Here is a 15,835-nt window from a genome sequence, read left to right as displayed (position 1 = left end):
TGCGCGTTGCCCGTGGCGCCGGCGGGGCGGGTGTAAACAAGCGCTGGGTGACGGTGGGGGGGGCCCGGCCCGGTGCGGCCCGGTGCGGCCCAGGCCCGGGGGATGCGGGCCGCGCTCACCTGGCGCGACAAGGCCGAGCAGTGGTGAGCGGCCGGGGCAGGGCCGGTCCGCTCTGCGGCGAGGCGGTCCGGGGGGGCGGCCTGCGAGGAGCCGCGGCGGCGGTGGGGCTGCGGGCCGGGAGCAGGCCGCACGGCCTGCTCCCGGCCCGCAGCCCCATCGCCGCTGCGACCGAGCGTCCGTTCCCCTCGGCCTTGGCTGCGGGTTCCGTTCGCTTTGCGGTCAGCCGGCAGCCTGCGGCCGTGTCGGGGGGGCTCTGCAGCCCGGGGTACCGCGGCGGGGGGCTCTGCTTGCTTGGGTATTGGCCTACTAATACGGGGGTTTGTTGGGGGGGGGGGGTTGTTTCTGTGGTGTTTTTTTTCTTCCTTTAGCATTTACGATCTTGCATTCAAACCGGATGGGACTCAGTTGATAATTGCTGCTGGAAATAGACTGCTGGTAGGGAAACTTGGTTTTTTTCCTCTTGCATTTACAGCTGCACGAATGTGATTTCCTTCGCATTAACTTATGAATGTAACCTGTCAGAAATCCTCTTATCTCTATTAGCCCAGCCTCACATCTACATACTTTACACTTAGCCTGCATTAATATGTATTTTGAAGCTTTTTAGTGTCTCTTAGCAAATTTTAAGCTCTATTTCCAAAAGTAATGAGATTTAAGTTACTTGCATCATCTCTTCTCGCACCTCACCCGGTGCTTTGAAATCTGTAAACCTGCATCCAAACTTCGTGCAGTGGCACGGCATACAAATACTGTGTTGTTGCAAGTTTTGTGAAAATCTCTCTGGAAAGGGGAAAGAAACTCGAACTGATGTCCCTAGTCTGCAAGAAGTGCAGCCAGAGCTTTCTGCAGTTCCCTGGGGCCAGGTGCCTGCTGCTGACCCATCAGTAGGAGCGGCTCAGGACCACGCTCCTCGCCGTTCCTGCGAAGCTTTTGGATGGGGCAGGTGTGGAAGCTGGAGGGACAGAGGGATGGGTGGATGGATGGCACGATTACAGAGACCTAGGTCAGAACTGCAGGGCAGCAGGCTTTGCTATTCTCAGAGCTTGCAGAATGCTATATCTGGTGATAGTCCGTTCAAGTAATTTATTCTGTTTAAACATCTGTGTGGAAAGAAGTAAAACAAGCTGGCCAAGTGAGCTGTCTGGAAATTTCACTCGTGCATGTGATTTTCTGTCACTGAGTCTTTCCTTCCAAGAAGTATTACCTGAAGGAATGATGTGTCTAAGCTTTAAAACGTTTTGTCTTGCATGGACTGTATGCGATGCAAAAAATCAAACACAAAAGAAAGTGTATAATCATGTTGGCCTTTGGTAATTTTGTATCCCAGTCCTCACCGGAGGATTTTTTTATGTGTGTGTGTTTGTTTGTATCTTTGTGTTTTGGTGTTTGTCTTTCCCCCCATTTTTTAAAATAGGTATATGATACTTCTGATGGAACCTTAATTCAGCCTTTGAAAGGACATAAGGACACTGTATACTGTGTGGCTTATGCTAAAGACGGTAAGTATTGCTTTGGGGGGCTGTGTTAGTCTGGTTTGTAAAGTGCATATCTTCCGTTTCTTATTGCCAACTGATAAACAGTGAAATCAGGGTTGTTTCAGTAACGATATTTTGAACGTGTGTGAGTGTGGTGTTTTGTTTGGTTGGTTTTTACTGGAAGGTTTGAGGTGCCTCACAAAAGCTACGTGCAGAAGTACTGTATTTTTACGTGTAAGGCTACCTGCTAATTCAAGAAATTTAGTCCCCGCTTCCCCTCCCATTCTGCTTCAGCGATGGTTGAGTTTATCTTTGTGGGGTAATGTGAGGAGAAGGCTTACCGCAGAGATCCCTGTTTCTAGTACTCCGCCTGACTGATTTTTATTCCCGTAGTTCCTCTGTCCATCCCAAAGCTTCCTGATCTTCTGATCCTGCACACATTACCATGCTCACCACAGACCTTATTCTGCTTCCAGTTCTTCCATTGCCTCTGATTCTTGTTCTGCGGGGATTTACTGTCTGTGGACTCGGAGGACTTCCTCTCAAGTACTGCTTTTTAAGTTGTCGGTGGTAGCTGTGGAAATGTACCACTTTTCACTTGACACTGTTGACATAAATCTCCAACCTGTGACTGACAGTGTCGGGAGGACTGGCTGCTTGCTTGCAGTGCTGGGCTTGAGCGAGGCGCTCTCTGTGGGAGAAGCAAATACGGTCATCGGAGTTTCATGCAGTTGGAGAAGCGCAGTCACATCAAGACAGTTACCGTGTTAGGCCCTTAATTACTTGAGCCTTGTCAAGTTCAAGAACTTCTTGCTCTCTCTTTGATTATTTGGAGTGAAAATGATTCTTTTATGTGTGGGATTTAAATTGTATTTAATTCCTAGGCAAACGTTTCGCATCTGGCTCAGCTGATAAAAGTGTGATAATTTGGACTTCAAAGTTAGAAGGAATTCTGAAATACACGTAAGTGATGCTTTTCAATTCTGTGCCTCTCAAAAATGGGCTTTGATTATGCACTTCTGCTGTCAAAGAGTACACGCTGTTAGATTTGGAAGAAGGTTGACTGAGGTCAGAGAAAATGCTAGTGAGTGGGTAATAGGAGAGGGAAGAGGAAAAGAACGGTCACAGTATCTGAATGAGGCGGGGAAAGCAATTAAAGACATAAAAGAGGGTGGGAAGTCCAGATAAATCTCTGAGTGTAGAGGGCTGGCAGAGAACTGGGGAATCTCAGTATAGATCAAAATAAAGGAAACACAATATGTCTCTGATCTTGTATAATAAAATAAATATAATTCTAGTTCAAAGGCTAAACTAAAGATAAGGATTGATACTTTCGGTGTCTTTCCAGCTTTCTTCTGGCTTTGTTTTTGTGTTGTCTCTCTTAAGCAAGATCTTTGAATTCTGTTTCTGAATGCATGTGTACATTTGTTGCTAGTTAGTGTGCACAAGCTAGTGTACTACTGGGAGCATCCACAAGCATACTTGTTTCACAGTTTGGTTATAACCTTTAACCACATTTCATAAATCACAGTCTACATGCGTTTTTAGCTAATTTTGATAAATTACAGCGAATCCTGCCATTTAGAGACAATTCTTTTCAGGATTGTTATTGGTTTAGTTTACAGTAATTGTAGATTAATTTGAGGTACTGTAAACTGATTGAATTATTTCTGGCATCTGGTAGACTTTTCACCTATCTTGCTAGAAGTCAGAAAAGGGGGCATGTAAGAATGATATGTTGAAATATGATTGTAACTTCATTCCAGGCACAATGACTCTATACAGTGCGTTTCATACAATCCTCTTACTCATCAGTTGGCATCCTGCTCTTCCAGTGATTTTGGTACGTCTTCTTCCTTGTAACTTTTACACTAAGCCAGTAAATTCTATAAAGTTGTATAGCTAAGCTAACTACAGATAGGCGCAGTTCTTTATAATCCGGAAGACATGAGGTATAAAGCTACCTAAAGCTAAGTAACATTGGATACTTATTTAAGTCACCTAAACTGAGTTGGAAAGGACTGTGTAGTGAGGTGCCAGAGGGTATAACGTACTACTTTGTTACTATGATTTTTTTTTTTTTGCAGAAACGCCCTCTGTGTTATTTAGACAGATTTTTTTCCCATTTACTGATAAATAATATGTATTTAAATGTCCTAGCACTGCATGAGACTTGAATCCCTCTGAAGTCCCAACTGAGTTTTCTGACAATATTAGTTTCTAATCTGAACACTGGTAAATGCTTCCTTGTAATTTACTTTGGCTTTTTGTTTGCTTTAATCAAGGCTTGTGGTCTCCTGAACAGAAGTCAGTCTCTAAACACAAAGCTAGCAGTAAGATTACTTGCTGTAGGTAAGTTTTAAGGATTACCTGTGACATTTAAGTTAGTTTCAGTACGTACAATTCAAAATAATATGCAAGCTTAAAGAAAAAAAAAAATTCAAGTAAAATAGTTCAAAGTATGCAGAGACAGTACCCGGTAGTATGAGATGGGTCCTTCTACCTTGCAGTTCAGTAGCGTTGTGTGCTTCGTGCTGTCTTGCTGTTCTCATCTTTAAAATACCTGAGTAGCATTTATAATGCTCCAGTAGGAATATGACTAATATTTATCACAGATTATTTGTTCTTTCTTTTGTAATCTTCTCAGAGAGAGCTTTCTTTTTCCTTTTTTTTAATAGCAAAGAGGTGTTCTGGTCTTGAGCAAGCGTCTTAACTTCTCTTTCCCTCCATTTAGCCATCTTGTGCAATAACGATAAAATGAAGTTAGAGGAAGAATAATTATATTTTTTGTTTGTAGAGCTGTTCATCTCCTGTGTTGTTGGTATATTTAGTAGAAAGAGATACTGCCATCATAGGGAACCTGAAACAGGGGTACATTAAATTGTGTAAAGTCATCCACCTAACTGCAGTAGGGACAAGAATAGAAACCAGGTCTCCTCTGTCCCAGCACCATGCAGTTTTATTTGCTCTAAATAGGGCTTTTAAAGCAGCCTAGTTTACTGCCAACACTGTCTTCCCCAAAAATGTATCTGTTACTTAGCACATGTTAGAAGTATTGCAAGCAGATGATAACCTTAATTTTATATTTCTACATTTTTTTTATTTCTGTGTATATTGTAAAATGTTCTTGCTGTAGTGCATGTTGTTGCCATAAATGTGGATTTAGATGCATAAACAAACTGTAGGATTACTGGCTACCTCCCAGAACTCCCTCTTAGAAGTGTATTTCAGTCTGTCATCCGTATCCAAGTATGCTGTACCATCCTACCTTCCTGCTGCTCGTTGTTAGTAGTTTGCTCTTCAGCATGTGTGTGTTTTATCAGCTGGACAAACGATGGCCAGTACCTTGCTTTGGGGATGTTCAACGGTGTTGTGAGCATAAGGAATAAAAATGGCGAAGAGAAAGTTAAAATTGAGCGTACAGGAGGTGCTTCATCTCCAATATGGTCAATTTGTTGGAATCCATCCAGGTACAGCATTTCATCCTGCCTTTTTCATGCTGAATAGATAATCCTTGGTTTATTGATTGCTGAAAAGGCTTGACTTTTACCCCTGCTGAAACAGATTCATGCCATGTATGTTACCTTTTCTTAACTGATTGTCTATTGGGGTTTTGGCTTTACTGCCAGTCTTTAATTGGATGGAGAAACTGGGAACATGTTCCACTTAGATGTAAAAAAAACGTATCTTTTGTCTTTTGTGGTTGAGTTTGGGGTTTTTTTGAAGGAGGAGGGCATGTCTGTTTTTTCAGTTCAGAGCTAATATTGCCCCACATATGCAAATAAACAATTGCTATTGCAGTAGGTGGGAGAGTTTTTGGAGTAGAGCTTATGAACACGAGGAGTCACTTCACAGCGATTTAGAGGAGATACCAGTACTGAAATCCAGGCCTGGCAGTAGGAAGTATAGCGAGGCAGAGAGGGAAGATTGTGTGGAAGAAGACACCTCTATGGATTTCAACTTGTGAGTGAAACTTCTAAGGAACACACATACCTATATTATCTAGGACAGTGGTTTACAAAAATGACCAAGGGCGGTGAGTGTTACACAGGGTACAAAGTCAGACATTCAAAAATTGGGAAATTCTAGATTAACAGTTGCCTGTATGGTCTTAATTTATTCTGCTAGTACACGTTCATTATGAGATAGTTCTGACGTACATGGTGGCATGTTGCTGCTCCCCACAGCTGCGTGCATCCTGCACGGAGCCAAGGGAGGGTGCTTACTGAGCAGTTAGCTTTTCCTGAGGTTTGTTGTCGCTTTCCCTTGTGTTCAGCTGGTGGCTGGAGGCATGGTTTGCTGCAGGATCTTCAGATTACCATCTCCCTTCTTGCTAGGCAAGAGGCTGTGGAGAGTGTTTTTCTCCCAAGCTGAACAGATCATGTCAGAGTACCAGTTACCGAATTTGAGACCTGAAGCCTTTCCTGGGCCTGCTGCTGGTCTCACAGGAACGATTCCCCTCCCCGGCCTTACGCTGATAATTGTCGTTCACTCTTGCTCAGCTGTGTTGTCTTTGATGCATGGTGGGTTTGCACTGCTGTAGCTGGGATCGGAATCTGGGCCCAGGTGCTTCCTCTGTGTAAGGGACCGTTAGCTTCACTGTACCTGCTGCGTATATAGCTGCAGGTGAAGTGGTACATCAAGCTTTCCAGTTACTCCTGTAAAGCAGAGTGATTTTTCTTTTGCATCTCCAAGCTGTATTCCTCAGTTTTAAATGGCAAGATATATCTGCTGTCCTTTCAGTTTGTGTTTTTTGTAAGGAGTAATACGAAGTATATTCTGCTATCCTATTACTTGGTTCTCTTGCTCTAAGAAATTTGTTAATAAATCACTGTAGAATTACTGCTTTTTTTTTTTTTTTTTGTTAGAGATGAGCGTAATGATATTTTAGCTGTGGCAGACTGGGGTCAGAAACTTTCCTTTTACCAGCTTAGTGGCAAACAGGTATGTTTTAGAAAGTGCATTCAAGAGTGGCAGGGTATTTCTGATGCTGTTTTGTGTGCAGTATTCAAAGTGTTTGTGTATTACTGCTTTGTTAAATGTTTTCTGTTTTCACAACTTTTATGAGTCTGCTTTTGTTTGTAACCATCTTTTCCTTCAGCTTTTGTTTCTCTCATGGCAACTCAGCTGCTGTCTTACAATTCTTGTATTAAAGCCCTTACAACTTGGCTCACTTTTGTGATGTGGTTTTCTGGTCTGTAGAGGACATCTTTGTATTTTTTTTTTCAGCTGGTTAAAGGGGGTTTTGTGCATTGCATGCCTTCTGAGTAGACTGGTTTGGGACTGGAGGGATTCTTGGATATATTTTAGAACTGCCTTTGGCGATAGTAGTATAGCCAGTGGTTCTGGGGTATTGGAAAAGTTGTGCATGGCTGGAGAGATGAGAAAAATGGTAGCAGTGACAGCACTTGTTGCCTTGGGAAAATATATGATGATCCTTTTGTTAAGGTTTTTGATTTTTATTTTTTTTAAATTGTTTTCCCTTGTAGATTGGGAAGGACAGAATGCTCAATTTTGATCCTTGCTGTGTTAGCTATTTTACTAAAGGAGAGTATATTTTACTGGGAGGTTCAGATAAACAAGTTTCCCTTTTCACGAAGGATGGCGTGCGTCTTGGTACCATAGGAGAGCAAAGCAGTTGGGTGTGGACATGCAAAGTTAAACCAGACTCTAACTATGTGGTGAGTAGGAACATTTTTGTGACATTTTCACAGACAATTTGTTGTATAAGGTAAGACCATAAACTTCAAACGCATTTGCTTAGTCCAGACATTCTTATTGAGGCAGCAGAACCTAAGCAGTGTCTAGTCAGGTTCTAGGTGTACCACCAAAATTAAAAATATGCTGCAGAAGTGAAACTTGGGCTGTCGGAAGTCTGTAAGTGGGCGTAATACCTGTTTTCAGACGGTAAGGCATTTGCTGCATTTTTATTAAAAAAAGAGGAGAGAAAAGAAGAAATAAATGGCAGCTAGTAACCTCTAGGGTGACTAAATCTAATTCCATGAATTAGAAAGGGAAGAAAATGTTCAGATCTGTTTGAGTTTCTAGCATTGCACCTTGTGGCAATTGCCTACAAGGCAGCTGTTAGCCATAACCGCTGCACTCTGTGTCATTGTACAAATGTGAAGAGATTGCAGAGTGAATTTAAAACCAACCAACCCTCCTTCTCTGCGCCCCCCCCGCCCCCCCCCCCCCCAAAAAAACACTAACAAAAGAATAAGACCAAACCAACCACCCAGCATGATGGTCTGCATGGACTATGGTGAGATCAGTTGTCATTTTGTGCTGCGCTTTTACACTGTTTAGGTACAGATAGGCTGTAATTGGTATCAATCTATACATTATGCAGGAAAAGGAACATAATATATAAATACTACACATTTTGCCAATTCTCACCTACATGTACCAATTAACTAAAATTATTTTCTTCAGGCAGTGGGATGTCAGGATGGAACAATATCCTTTTATCAGTTGATTTTCAGCACCGTTCATGGCCTTTATAAAGATCGCTATGCTTACCGAGACAGTATGACTGATGTTATTGTCCAACACCTCATCACTGAACAAAAAGGTAATTTCACACTTGCGGTCAGGCCAAAGCTTCACTGTCATTCTCTTTTGTTTTGTTTAATTGATGTCCATCAGAACGCTTGGAATATATGCTGCATGCGTCAGACAGATTGTTGTCACTTTGACAGCAAACTGAGGAATACCGTTTGCAGGATGAGAGTGCAAACTTGGATTCTGGAGGATCAGCACTGACAAGCTTAATGAAAGATGTGGGGATTTGAAAGGACATGGGGAGGGGCAGAGGCTTTTAAGATAAGGTTTTAATCTCTGCGAATGAGATAGAAATACTGTACATCATATTTAGCTTTTTTTTTTCTCTCCTTACTTGCAGCCTCAATGGTTTGTGCTGATTTTGTTTCTTCGTATCCATTGGCTTTTTATGGCAAAGAATCAAATATTGCTCCAGAATGTGCTGTTGACAAATAACAGAGGGTGATAAATGTGGCAGGGATAGTAGATTATGTAGATGCAGAACAACGAACATATCTGAGCAGGAATCTGCTTTTAATTTTAGAGGTGCTTTGGAAAGATTCAATTTTAATGTCTTAGTAATTTTTCTGATTTCTGTATCCATTATTTTTGTGTCAGCCTATACTGTATTGTTTTTGTGTTTTTTTCTCTCTAGTTAGAATAAAAGGCAGAGAGCTTGTAAAGAAAATTGCAATCTACAAAAACAGATTAGCAATCCAGATGCCAGAGAAAATCTTGATTTACGAGTTATATTCAGATGATTCTTCAGATATGTATTATCGGGTGAAGGAAAAGATAGTAAAAAAATTTGAATGCAACTTGCTGGTTGTATGTTCAGATCACATTATTTTATGCCAGGTATGTGCCTTAAAATCTAGAGTAGTCTTGGGGTGCATTCAGACTTTAAGATAGCTGTCCAAATAGCTGGTAGGACAAGATTGTACTAGATAATCTACTACCATTTTTCCCCAAGGTACCAGTGTGTAGTGCTGTTGTAGTGTGCAGCGCTGACATGCTGCTGAGCAATAGCTGTGGCATGCCACAGGTGGCTGTGGCTCAGTAAAACAGCCTCTGTAGTGAATCTGATATATCAGCAGATAATCCAGGGGAACTTCTGGGTGGGGGTGAACTACTGGAAAAATGTGGGGGTTTTTTTTGGTTTTGTTTGCTTGTTCATAGCATTGGAAAGCCTTAAAGAATTCACCCTGTTAAATTGTCTGTTTGATTTTATGATTTTTATATGTATGCTAGTATGGGTACAAACATAAAGACACGGTGGTTTTATCTTTGCCTCCATGCAGCATTTTGTATGTTACTGTGTCTTTAGGAGAAAAGATTACAGTGCCTCTCGTTTAGGGGCATTAAAGAACGAGAATGGCTGATGGAATCTCTTATTCGTTATATTAAAGTAATTGGAGGACCTCCAGGAAGAGAAGGCCTCTTAGTTGGGCTAAAGAACGGTCAGGTAACACATAATGTCTGGTGTGTGTCTTTTCACTGCGAATAAAATCTGGTTTATGCTCTTACAGGGAGACTTTAGGAGCAGCATGCTCTTTTACAACCTAGAATTTTATTTGATAGAGTCTCTTCTTGTGATGAAAACCTAATTACTTCTGTCTTTCATGTTCTCTGGCTGTAAAATTCATACAAACATGTTTAACTTTGTTTAAAGTCCGTAAGCTGTTAGGAACAACTAACAAAAATAGAGCTCTTGGTGAACTGAGACAACGTTTGTCTTCAGTGGGGGGGGGTGTGTGTGTGTGTACACCTCTCCTGATGAGCACCTGTGAAGGTGTGGATGTTCTTGAGGTGAAATTGCTCTCTATTTCACAAGCTGGTTAGCAGTGGAATATTTCCAACTGGAGGCCAGAGGTATTGATACAGAGAACAGGAATAGAGAGGAAGTCGGGATCCTTCTGTATCTATGCTATATATTCCTGTAGTGCTATATTAATGGGATTGTTTAACTAGTGGAGCATTAAAAAATCCAGGATGTATAGCATGTGTTTTATTTGTATAGGCTTGCAGCCTAGAGTGTGTTGTGGAAACAAGTCTTTTCAAGATACCTCAAACTGAAAGCGTTTCCTTACTTTAATGCACAGTTTATCTCTGAAAAAAGTTGCAGTTGCATGCTTTAAACAGCATTAAAGTTTGTAGCTGCTATACTGTTTCTAGTTTTATGAAGAAAAATGGTTGGGCTGACTTTGGGTTCAAATGTGTCTAGATCCTGAAGATATTTGTCGATAACGTCTTCGCAATCATCCTGTTGAAGCAATCCACGGCTGTGCGCTGTCTGGATATGAGTGCATCCCGAAACAAGCTGGCAGTGGTTGATGAAAACGATACCTGCCTAGTATATGATATTCATACCAAAGAGTTGTTGTTTCAGGTAAAATTAAAAGTTTGTAAAATAAAATAATAATAATTAAAAAAAAAAGGGGAGGGCAGGAAGTGATTTGGTGCACAGAACATACCAAGTGTTGCTGTGCAAAAATTAATCTAACTGTCATTTAAGCCATTATTCATATTTTGTAGGATTTAACCAATCCATTTCTCTATTGAAGCTACCCTTTTGGAGAGGGCAGACAAGGAATTAAAAGGCAGGAGATACGGATGAGCAACAGCTGAATAAAGGGCGCTTGAACATGTGATGTTTTCAGTTTCATTTAGAGCTCTGTCCTGGTTCCCTTTCAAGCATTGCAGTTAATGAGCATTTTGGCTTTACCACTGGTATGAAGAGAATTAAAGCCTAAACATGTTTGTTTGTCATGTATTCCCAGAATATGAGGTGAATAATGATAATACCCTCTTCATTGGCAGTTTAGCAGTTGCTCTTAAGGGTTCACTCATTAATGTTCATGAAACGTTTTCAGAGAAGACGAGATAGAAAGTATGAAGTGCTGCAAAGATAGGGTCTGTAACTTTCTTTTTGTGACGGGCAGAAAAATGATCAGTTAAATGTGCTAGCTAACTAACAGTGTATTGTTGTGGAATCTTATGTTGTGTTCTACTGTTTGATAGTGTAGACCATTATTAAATACAAAACAAAGGAAGACAATTACAGCTGCTTATTAAAATGCAAAATATGTCCCTGTAAATCTGTTTAGGAATATACTAGGCTTAAGAATATTGCAAACATAAATAGTAAATGTGTGTGTGTGTACACACCCAGGCTATAATAGGTCAAATGTTCTAGCTGAAGGATGCATGTTTCCTGGGAGAGATGATGTGATTGCATCTGTTGTAATCATCAGTTATTTTGCTCGTTAGGAACCCAATGCTAACAGTGTGGCTTGGAATACACAGTGTGAGGATATGCTTTGCTTTTCTGGAGGGGGTTACCTCAATATCAAAGCTAGCAACTTCCCTGTCCATCAGCAAAAACTTCAAGGCTTTGTTGTGGGTTACAACGGCTCCAAGATCTTCTGTCTTCATGTTTTTTCTATGTCAGCTGTTGAAGTTCCGCAGGTAATCCTTTAATCTCATTAAGTGTTGCTTTACATCTCATGAACATCAGTGTTTAAGAAGTGAAGAAGCTTTTCTGAGCTTTATCTGTATTCCATTACCAAAATGATTGCAGTTCGCACTTTCTTCATCATTATTTAAGTTATATTGCATGATCTATTTTATTTTTGTTCATTTGGCATTAATTAATCTAACTTCCTTTTTGCTGCTGTTGATTGCTGTTCCCAGTTCTCCCTTTCTACTTGCAAATGCCCATAATCTAAAAGCAAAGATGAAGGAAGATACAGTGCAGGTGTTACCTCTTCCTTTATTTTTACTGTAGTCTCTCTGTGTGCCTTTTCTCAAGTTGTAATTTCATTTTTCTTCTGAGTTCATCAAATACTGTCTTATTGTTGTTTCATCTAGATGTGTTTAGGCAATATTTAAGCTGTATATTTTAGTCTGAATGTATAGTACACGTTCAGTCTTTATATTCTAAGTTTAGATATTGCCTTCCACAAAATGCTGTTTTCTGCATTATGGGAAGCAATGGAAGAGTCTAAAACAGTTCAAAAAAAGGAAAAGGAGAACACCCCCCCCCCCCGATTCTGACTTCTGCTCCCAAGTGTGGGCAGGATTTGAAACCGAGAGTCAGTGAAGAAGGCGAAAGTGCCGTGTGCTGTAATTAACTAAGGGAGACCTGCGTTCCAGCCCGGCGTGTGCTCCTCTGAGGCAGTGTGCGGATCCTGAGTTAGGCTCTGGGCTGTCCGGCGCGGCTGCCAGCCGTGAGGCTGCCCAGGCCCAGCGCGCTCTGGTCTGGCTTTGGCGTGCCGCAGGCACCAGTATGCCACAAAGTTACTGTGAAGTGTCACAGAGGCAGCTTTTTCGAAGCTATGCTTTCGGTGGGAGGGAGTACCAAAAAGTACACAATTTTCAGGTAAATTGATAAAAATAACATAGAAATCAATCTGCATGCTGTCTGTGGTTGCAAACCCAGAGTTAAAGGTGATCTAGCTGTGGTGCTCCTGTTCGTTCAGAGGCTTCGAGCCGTAGCTGCAGATCCTGAGCATTAGTCTGTCAGCCTGCAGTTGACAGTTTCTTGTTTTAATTCCCTTTTAGGGCAGGTCATTGAGGTCAGTGTCTTTTGGACTTAATAGTCACAGTCTTGGTAAAGCGGCTCTGTCATCAGGGTTGGTGCAGAAGGGCTGTTTCCTCATGGTACCTCTTCCTCTTGGGTCTGAGTATCTCCACGGGTGCTTCACACTGGGCTGTTGTGCCACTCTCAGAGCCTCTGCGAACAAACTGCCCCCTCCTTTGCGCTGCTTCCGTAGCATTAAGAAAAATGACAAACCAACCCTCGTTGGCTCGTTGTACGTAATATTTAGCATGTACAATGCTCAGAAGAATTAGCGTTCTTAACAACTTCCTAATATGCAGGGGACTGAAGGTTTCAAGATGGATGAGTTTGGAATATAATTAACCCAGCTTGTCTAAAGATAGAGTAATAATTACCCCAGAACGTTGTTCTGTCTGTTATACAAAAAACATACAGTTTTTCTCTGTGGAGATTGTAATGGTTGTGATGGGAATCTATTCCCCCCCTGCAGTGTATGTAGAGAATTTCACTAATATATCTCAGTATTATGCTTTCTAACACATGTTTTTCAATGGACATCCTCAGTCTGCACCCATGTATCAGTATCTGGAACGAAAAATGTTTAAAGAAGCCTATCAAATTGCGTGTTTAGGAGTAACTGATACTGACTGGAAAGAGCTGGCCATGGAAGCCTTAGAAGGGCTGGAGTTTGAAACTGCTAAAAAGGTAAAGCAAACATTTACTTATTTAGCAGAAAGCTTGGTTTATATATTTTATACATACCTAGTGTGAGTGTGTGTATAATGTGTGTTGAAGTGGTGTTGCTGGGTTAGCATCTTGCTTGTCTGTAGGGTGTGTGTGTTACTCCACACCCCAGAGGGAACGTGGGTCTGTCACATGCTCAGGATCTCGAGAGGAGGTTTTAAACGAAGATCGAATTTATCCCTCGAGACAAATGCCATGTTGTAAATCAGTGTGTTAGATGAAAGTCAAGTGGTTTCTTTCGCCTGCCGGAAGACGCATCGGCGAGCGAGAGCGGTGCCGCTGACCGGCGGGCGGCAGCAGAACGGCACGGCTGGCTGCCCCCCGGGGGGCTCGGCGTGCTGCTGCTCCCCCGGGGTTCGGCACGGCCTCGCCCGAGCGTGCAGGCTTCACAGACCTTCTGATTGGCGCTGATGGTCCTTGAAGGCAACGGTGATGGGGTGTCATCGGTTTAGTCGTTTTCTCTGGAATGCCTTGGGTTTGGGAGTGGTCTGTAAATGGGTATGTACGGAAGAACAGCGTTTGCTGCAGCAGAAAATACTTCCCCGTTGTCTTTCACCGCCTTTTCTCAAATAAGAGAGGGCAAACTGAGTTCAATGCCATGAATATTGTGTGAAAGACAAAACATTCTAAAAATATGCCCGTAATGATGGCATCTTTTAATAACAGATATATGTTAAAAGGAAATGAAATGCTTTTTCTTTTTTCCTTAAGTAGAAGCATCAGAATAATTCCAGTTTCATAGATGGCTTTATGCAAATAGATACTCTCATAAAGAAGTTTTTGGTGCCGCCTTGGAATTTTAAAGTAGTGCCCTCTTAGAATTAGAGCAGATTAATTTGAACACAAGCAGCTTCATGACATTAAAGGCTCCCAGTTCCTAGTCTGATCTGGTGTAAGCAGAATATTCTGTGCCCTCTTAAGCGTTACTTTGGTTAGAAGTCTTGAATGTGTGGTCTAAAGAGTTAAAATTTCAATCTTTTTTGAAGCATGTCAAGAATAAGTGCTAAGCTGCTGTAACTTGCACGTGACTTTGCCACTTGAGACTTTGGGTTGCACGTTTATCTCCGTTTGCAGAAGAGATTACACTGTCTTGCAGTACTTTTATCTTACCATCATCTTACTTGCTTTTCTCTCCCTGAGCTACTTTCATACTAGGTTTTCAGAGTGGTATAAAAGTTATAAGCATATGCAGTATGCTTTGACAATACAGTAAATTGTATGTTCTACCTTGTAATGGTTTCCTGAAATTTCCTTGTCTGTATCACACCTCACGTCAAAATGAAAAAGCTATAAAATAGCCAGAATAAATATATATAATATTTTAAATGGCATTCTGTATTTCTGGGGGGGACTGACATACATGTTCCTATTAGTCCCTGCCTTTACTGTTTATTTTCAGTGCTAAGCTGTTTGGGTTGTAGCCTGGTCTTGCTTACTGTAATGCCTCAGGGCCCCAGTTGTAGTCGGAGCCCACCAGGTTAGGCATTACACAAACGCCAGCGTATTTCTGTCTGTCCTGTTTGTGTGAAGACAGCTTGATTTATTCGTAAAAATATTGTGAATTTTGAAGTTAAGTACTTTTATTCTTTTTTTTTTTTTTCTTTTCAATAGGCATTTACCAGGGTACGAGACCTTAGATATTTAGAATTGATCAGCAGCATAGAGGTAAGAGTGTTAAAGATGGTGTATTTTCTTACACTAAGTACTATGCCAAAATCAGTACTTTCTGTTTTGGAGGGACTTTTGCTTGGATAGTGCTTCTGACTGTTGGAGATGTGTTTAGAGTGAAAAATCCTGATTAGCAGAGGTGACTCAAATTCTTGTAATACGACTGAAACTTCATGGAAAAAAGAAATGGAGGGGTGGGACGAGAACTTCTGAAACTGTGTTCTGGAAAGCTAGAAAAAACATTCAGTATTCAATTAATAATTGGTAGAATACTACTGTGCTAACAGAGCTAAGTACAGAATCCTTCATAAACAGGAGTTAATTAAGCCTTTCCTTACCCCCTGGAGGTAGGTAATTACCATTATCTCCTTTTTGCAGAGCCAGAAACAGGCCCAGAGAAATAAAATGACAAACTCGCGGTCTCATGACAAGTCTGTGACAACTGGAAATCGAATTTGGAATTTCTTACTTCCATACTGTGCTCTAATCACTAGTTCTTACTCTTTTCACACTTCTTGATAGAATTTCACCAGACAATGGCTGTCTGTCATGAGCATATGAAGAGACATGGTGTCACCCTTGTCCTGTTGCAGGGACTGCATGATTGTGCTTAGTTTAAAGATCTGCACTGAGATGGCGTAAATGGAATTCCTCTTTCTCACGCTAATTAGATTTACACCTTTTCTGAAATAATAAATTCCTTGTCTTCAATTTCTGCAGAGTTGTC

At 41.3% G+C, this 15,835-nt stretch overlaps 1 protein-coding gene across 8 annotated transcripts in view; it reads left to right on the top strand.

Annotated features, from left to right (window-relative positions):
* The first annotated feature begins 23 nt into the window (after nucleotides 1–23).
* The window catches only part of IFT122 (intraflagellar transport 122), a 32,601-nt gene continuing 16,789 nt past the window's right edge, over nucleotides 24–15,835 (top strand). For 3 of the 8 annotated variants that reach the window (XM_075433208.1, XM_075433207.1, XM_075433211.1), the window contains exons 1-16: nucleotides 24–143; nucleotides 489–555; nucleotides 1,535–1,619; nucleotides 2,480–2,558; nucleotides 3,362–3,438; nucleotides 3,881–3,947; nucleotides 4,919–5,065; nucleotides 6,464–6,539; nucleotides 7,085–7,276; nucleotides 8,028–8,166; nucleotides 8,791–8,993; nucleotides 9,463–9,600; nucleotides 10,360–10,524; nucleotides 11,406–11,603; nucleotides 13,261–13,401; nucleotides 15,052–15,105. In XM_075433208.1, the coding sequence (XP_075289323.1) occupies nucleotides 103–143; nucleotides 489–555; nucleotides 1,535–1,619; nucleotides 2,480–2,558; nucleotides 3,362–3,438; nucleotides 3,881–3,947; nucleotides 4,919–5,065; nucleotides 6,464–6,539; nucleotides 7,085–7,276; nucleotides 8,028–8,166; nucleotides 8,791–8,993; nucleotides 9,463–9,600; nucleotides 10,360–10,524; nucleotides 11,406–11,603; nucleotides 13,261–13,401; nucleotides 15,052–15,105 (1,869 nt within the window). In that variant the 5' untranslated portion in view covers nucleotides 24–102. Of the gene's footprint in view, nucleotides 144–488; nucleotides 556–1,534; nucleotides 1,620–2,479; nucleotides 2,559–3,361; nucleotides 3,439–3,880; nucleotides 3,948–4,918; nucleotides 5,066–5,396; nucleotides 5,559–6,463; nucleotides 6,540–7,084; nucleotides 7,277–8,027; nucleotides 8,167–8,790; nucleotides 8,994–9,462; nucleotides 9,601–10,359; nucleotides 10,525–11,405; nucleotides 11,604–13,260; nucleotides 13,402–15,051; nucleotides 15,106–15,835 lie in introns of those variants that run through there. The other 5 variants (XM_075433215.1, XM_075433209.1, XM_075433210.1 and 2 more) reach the window with 5 other exon arrangements.

Source organism: Opisthocomus hoazin, chromosome 11 (genome assembly GCF_030867145.1).
Source record: "Opisthocomus hoazin isolate bOpiHoa1 chromosome 11, bOpiHoa1.hap1, whole genome shotgun sequence".
In the NCBI taxonomy this organism is placed as follows: domain Eukaryota; kingdom Metazoa; phylum Chordata; class Aves; order Opisthocomiformes; family Opisthocomidae; genus Opisthocomus; species Opisthocomus hoazin.
Note: the sequence above shows the minus strand (reverse complement) of the source record. Positions and strands in the feature narration are given on the sequence as shown.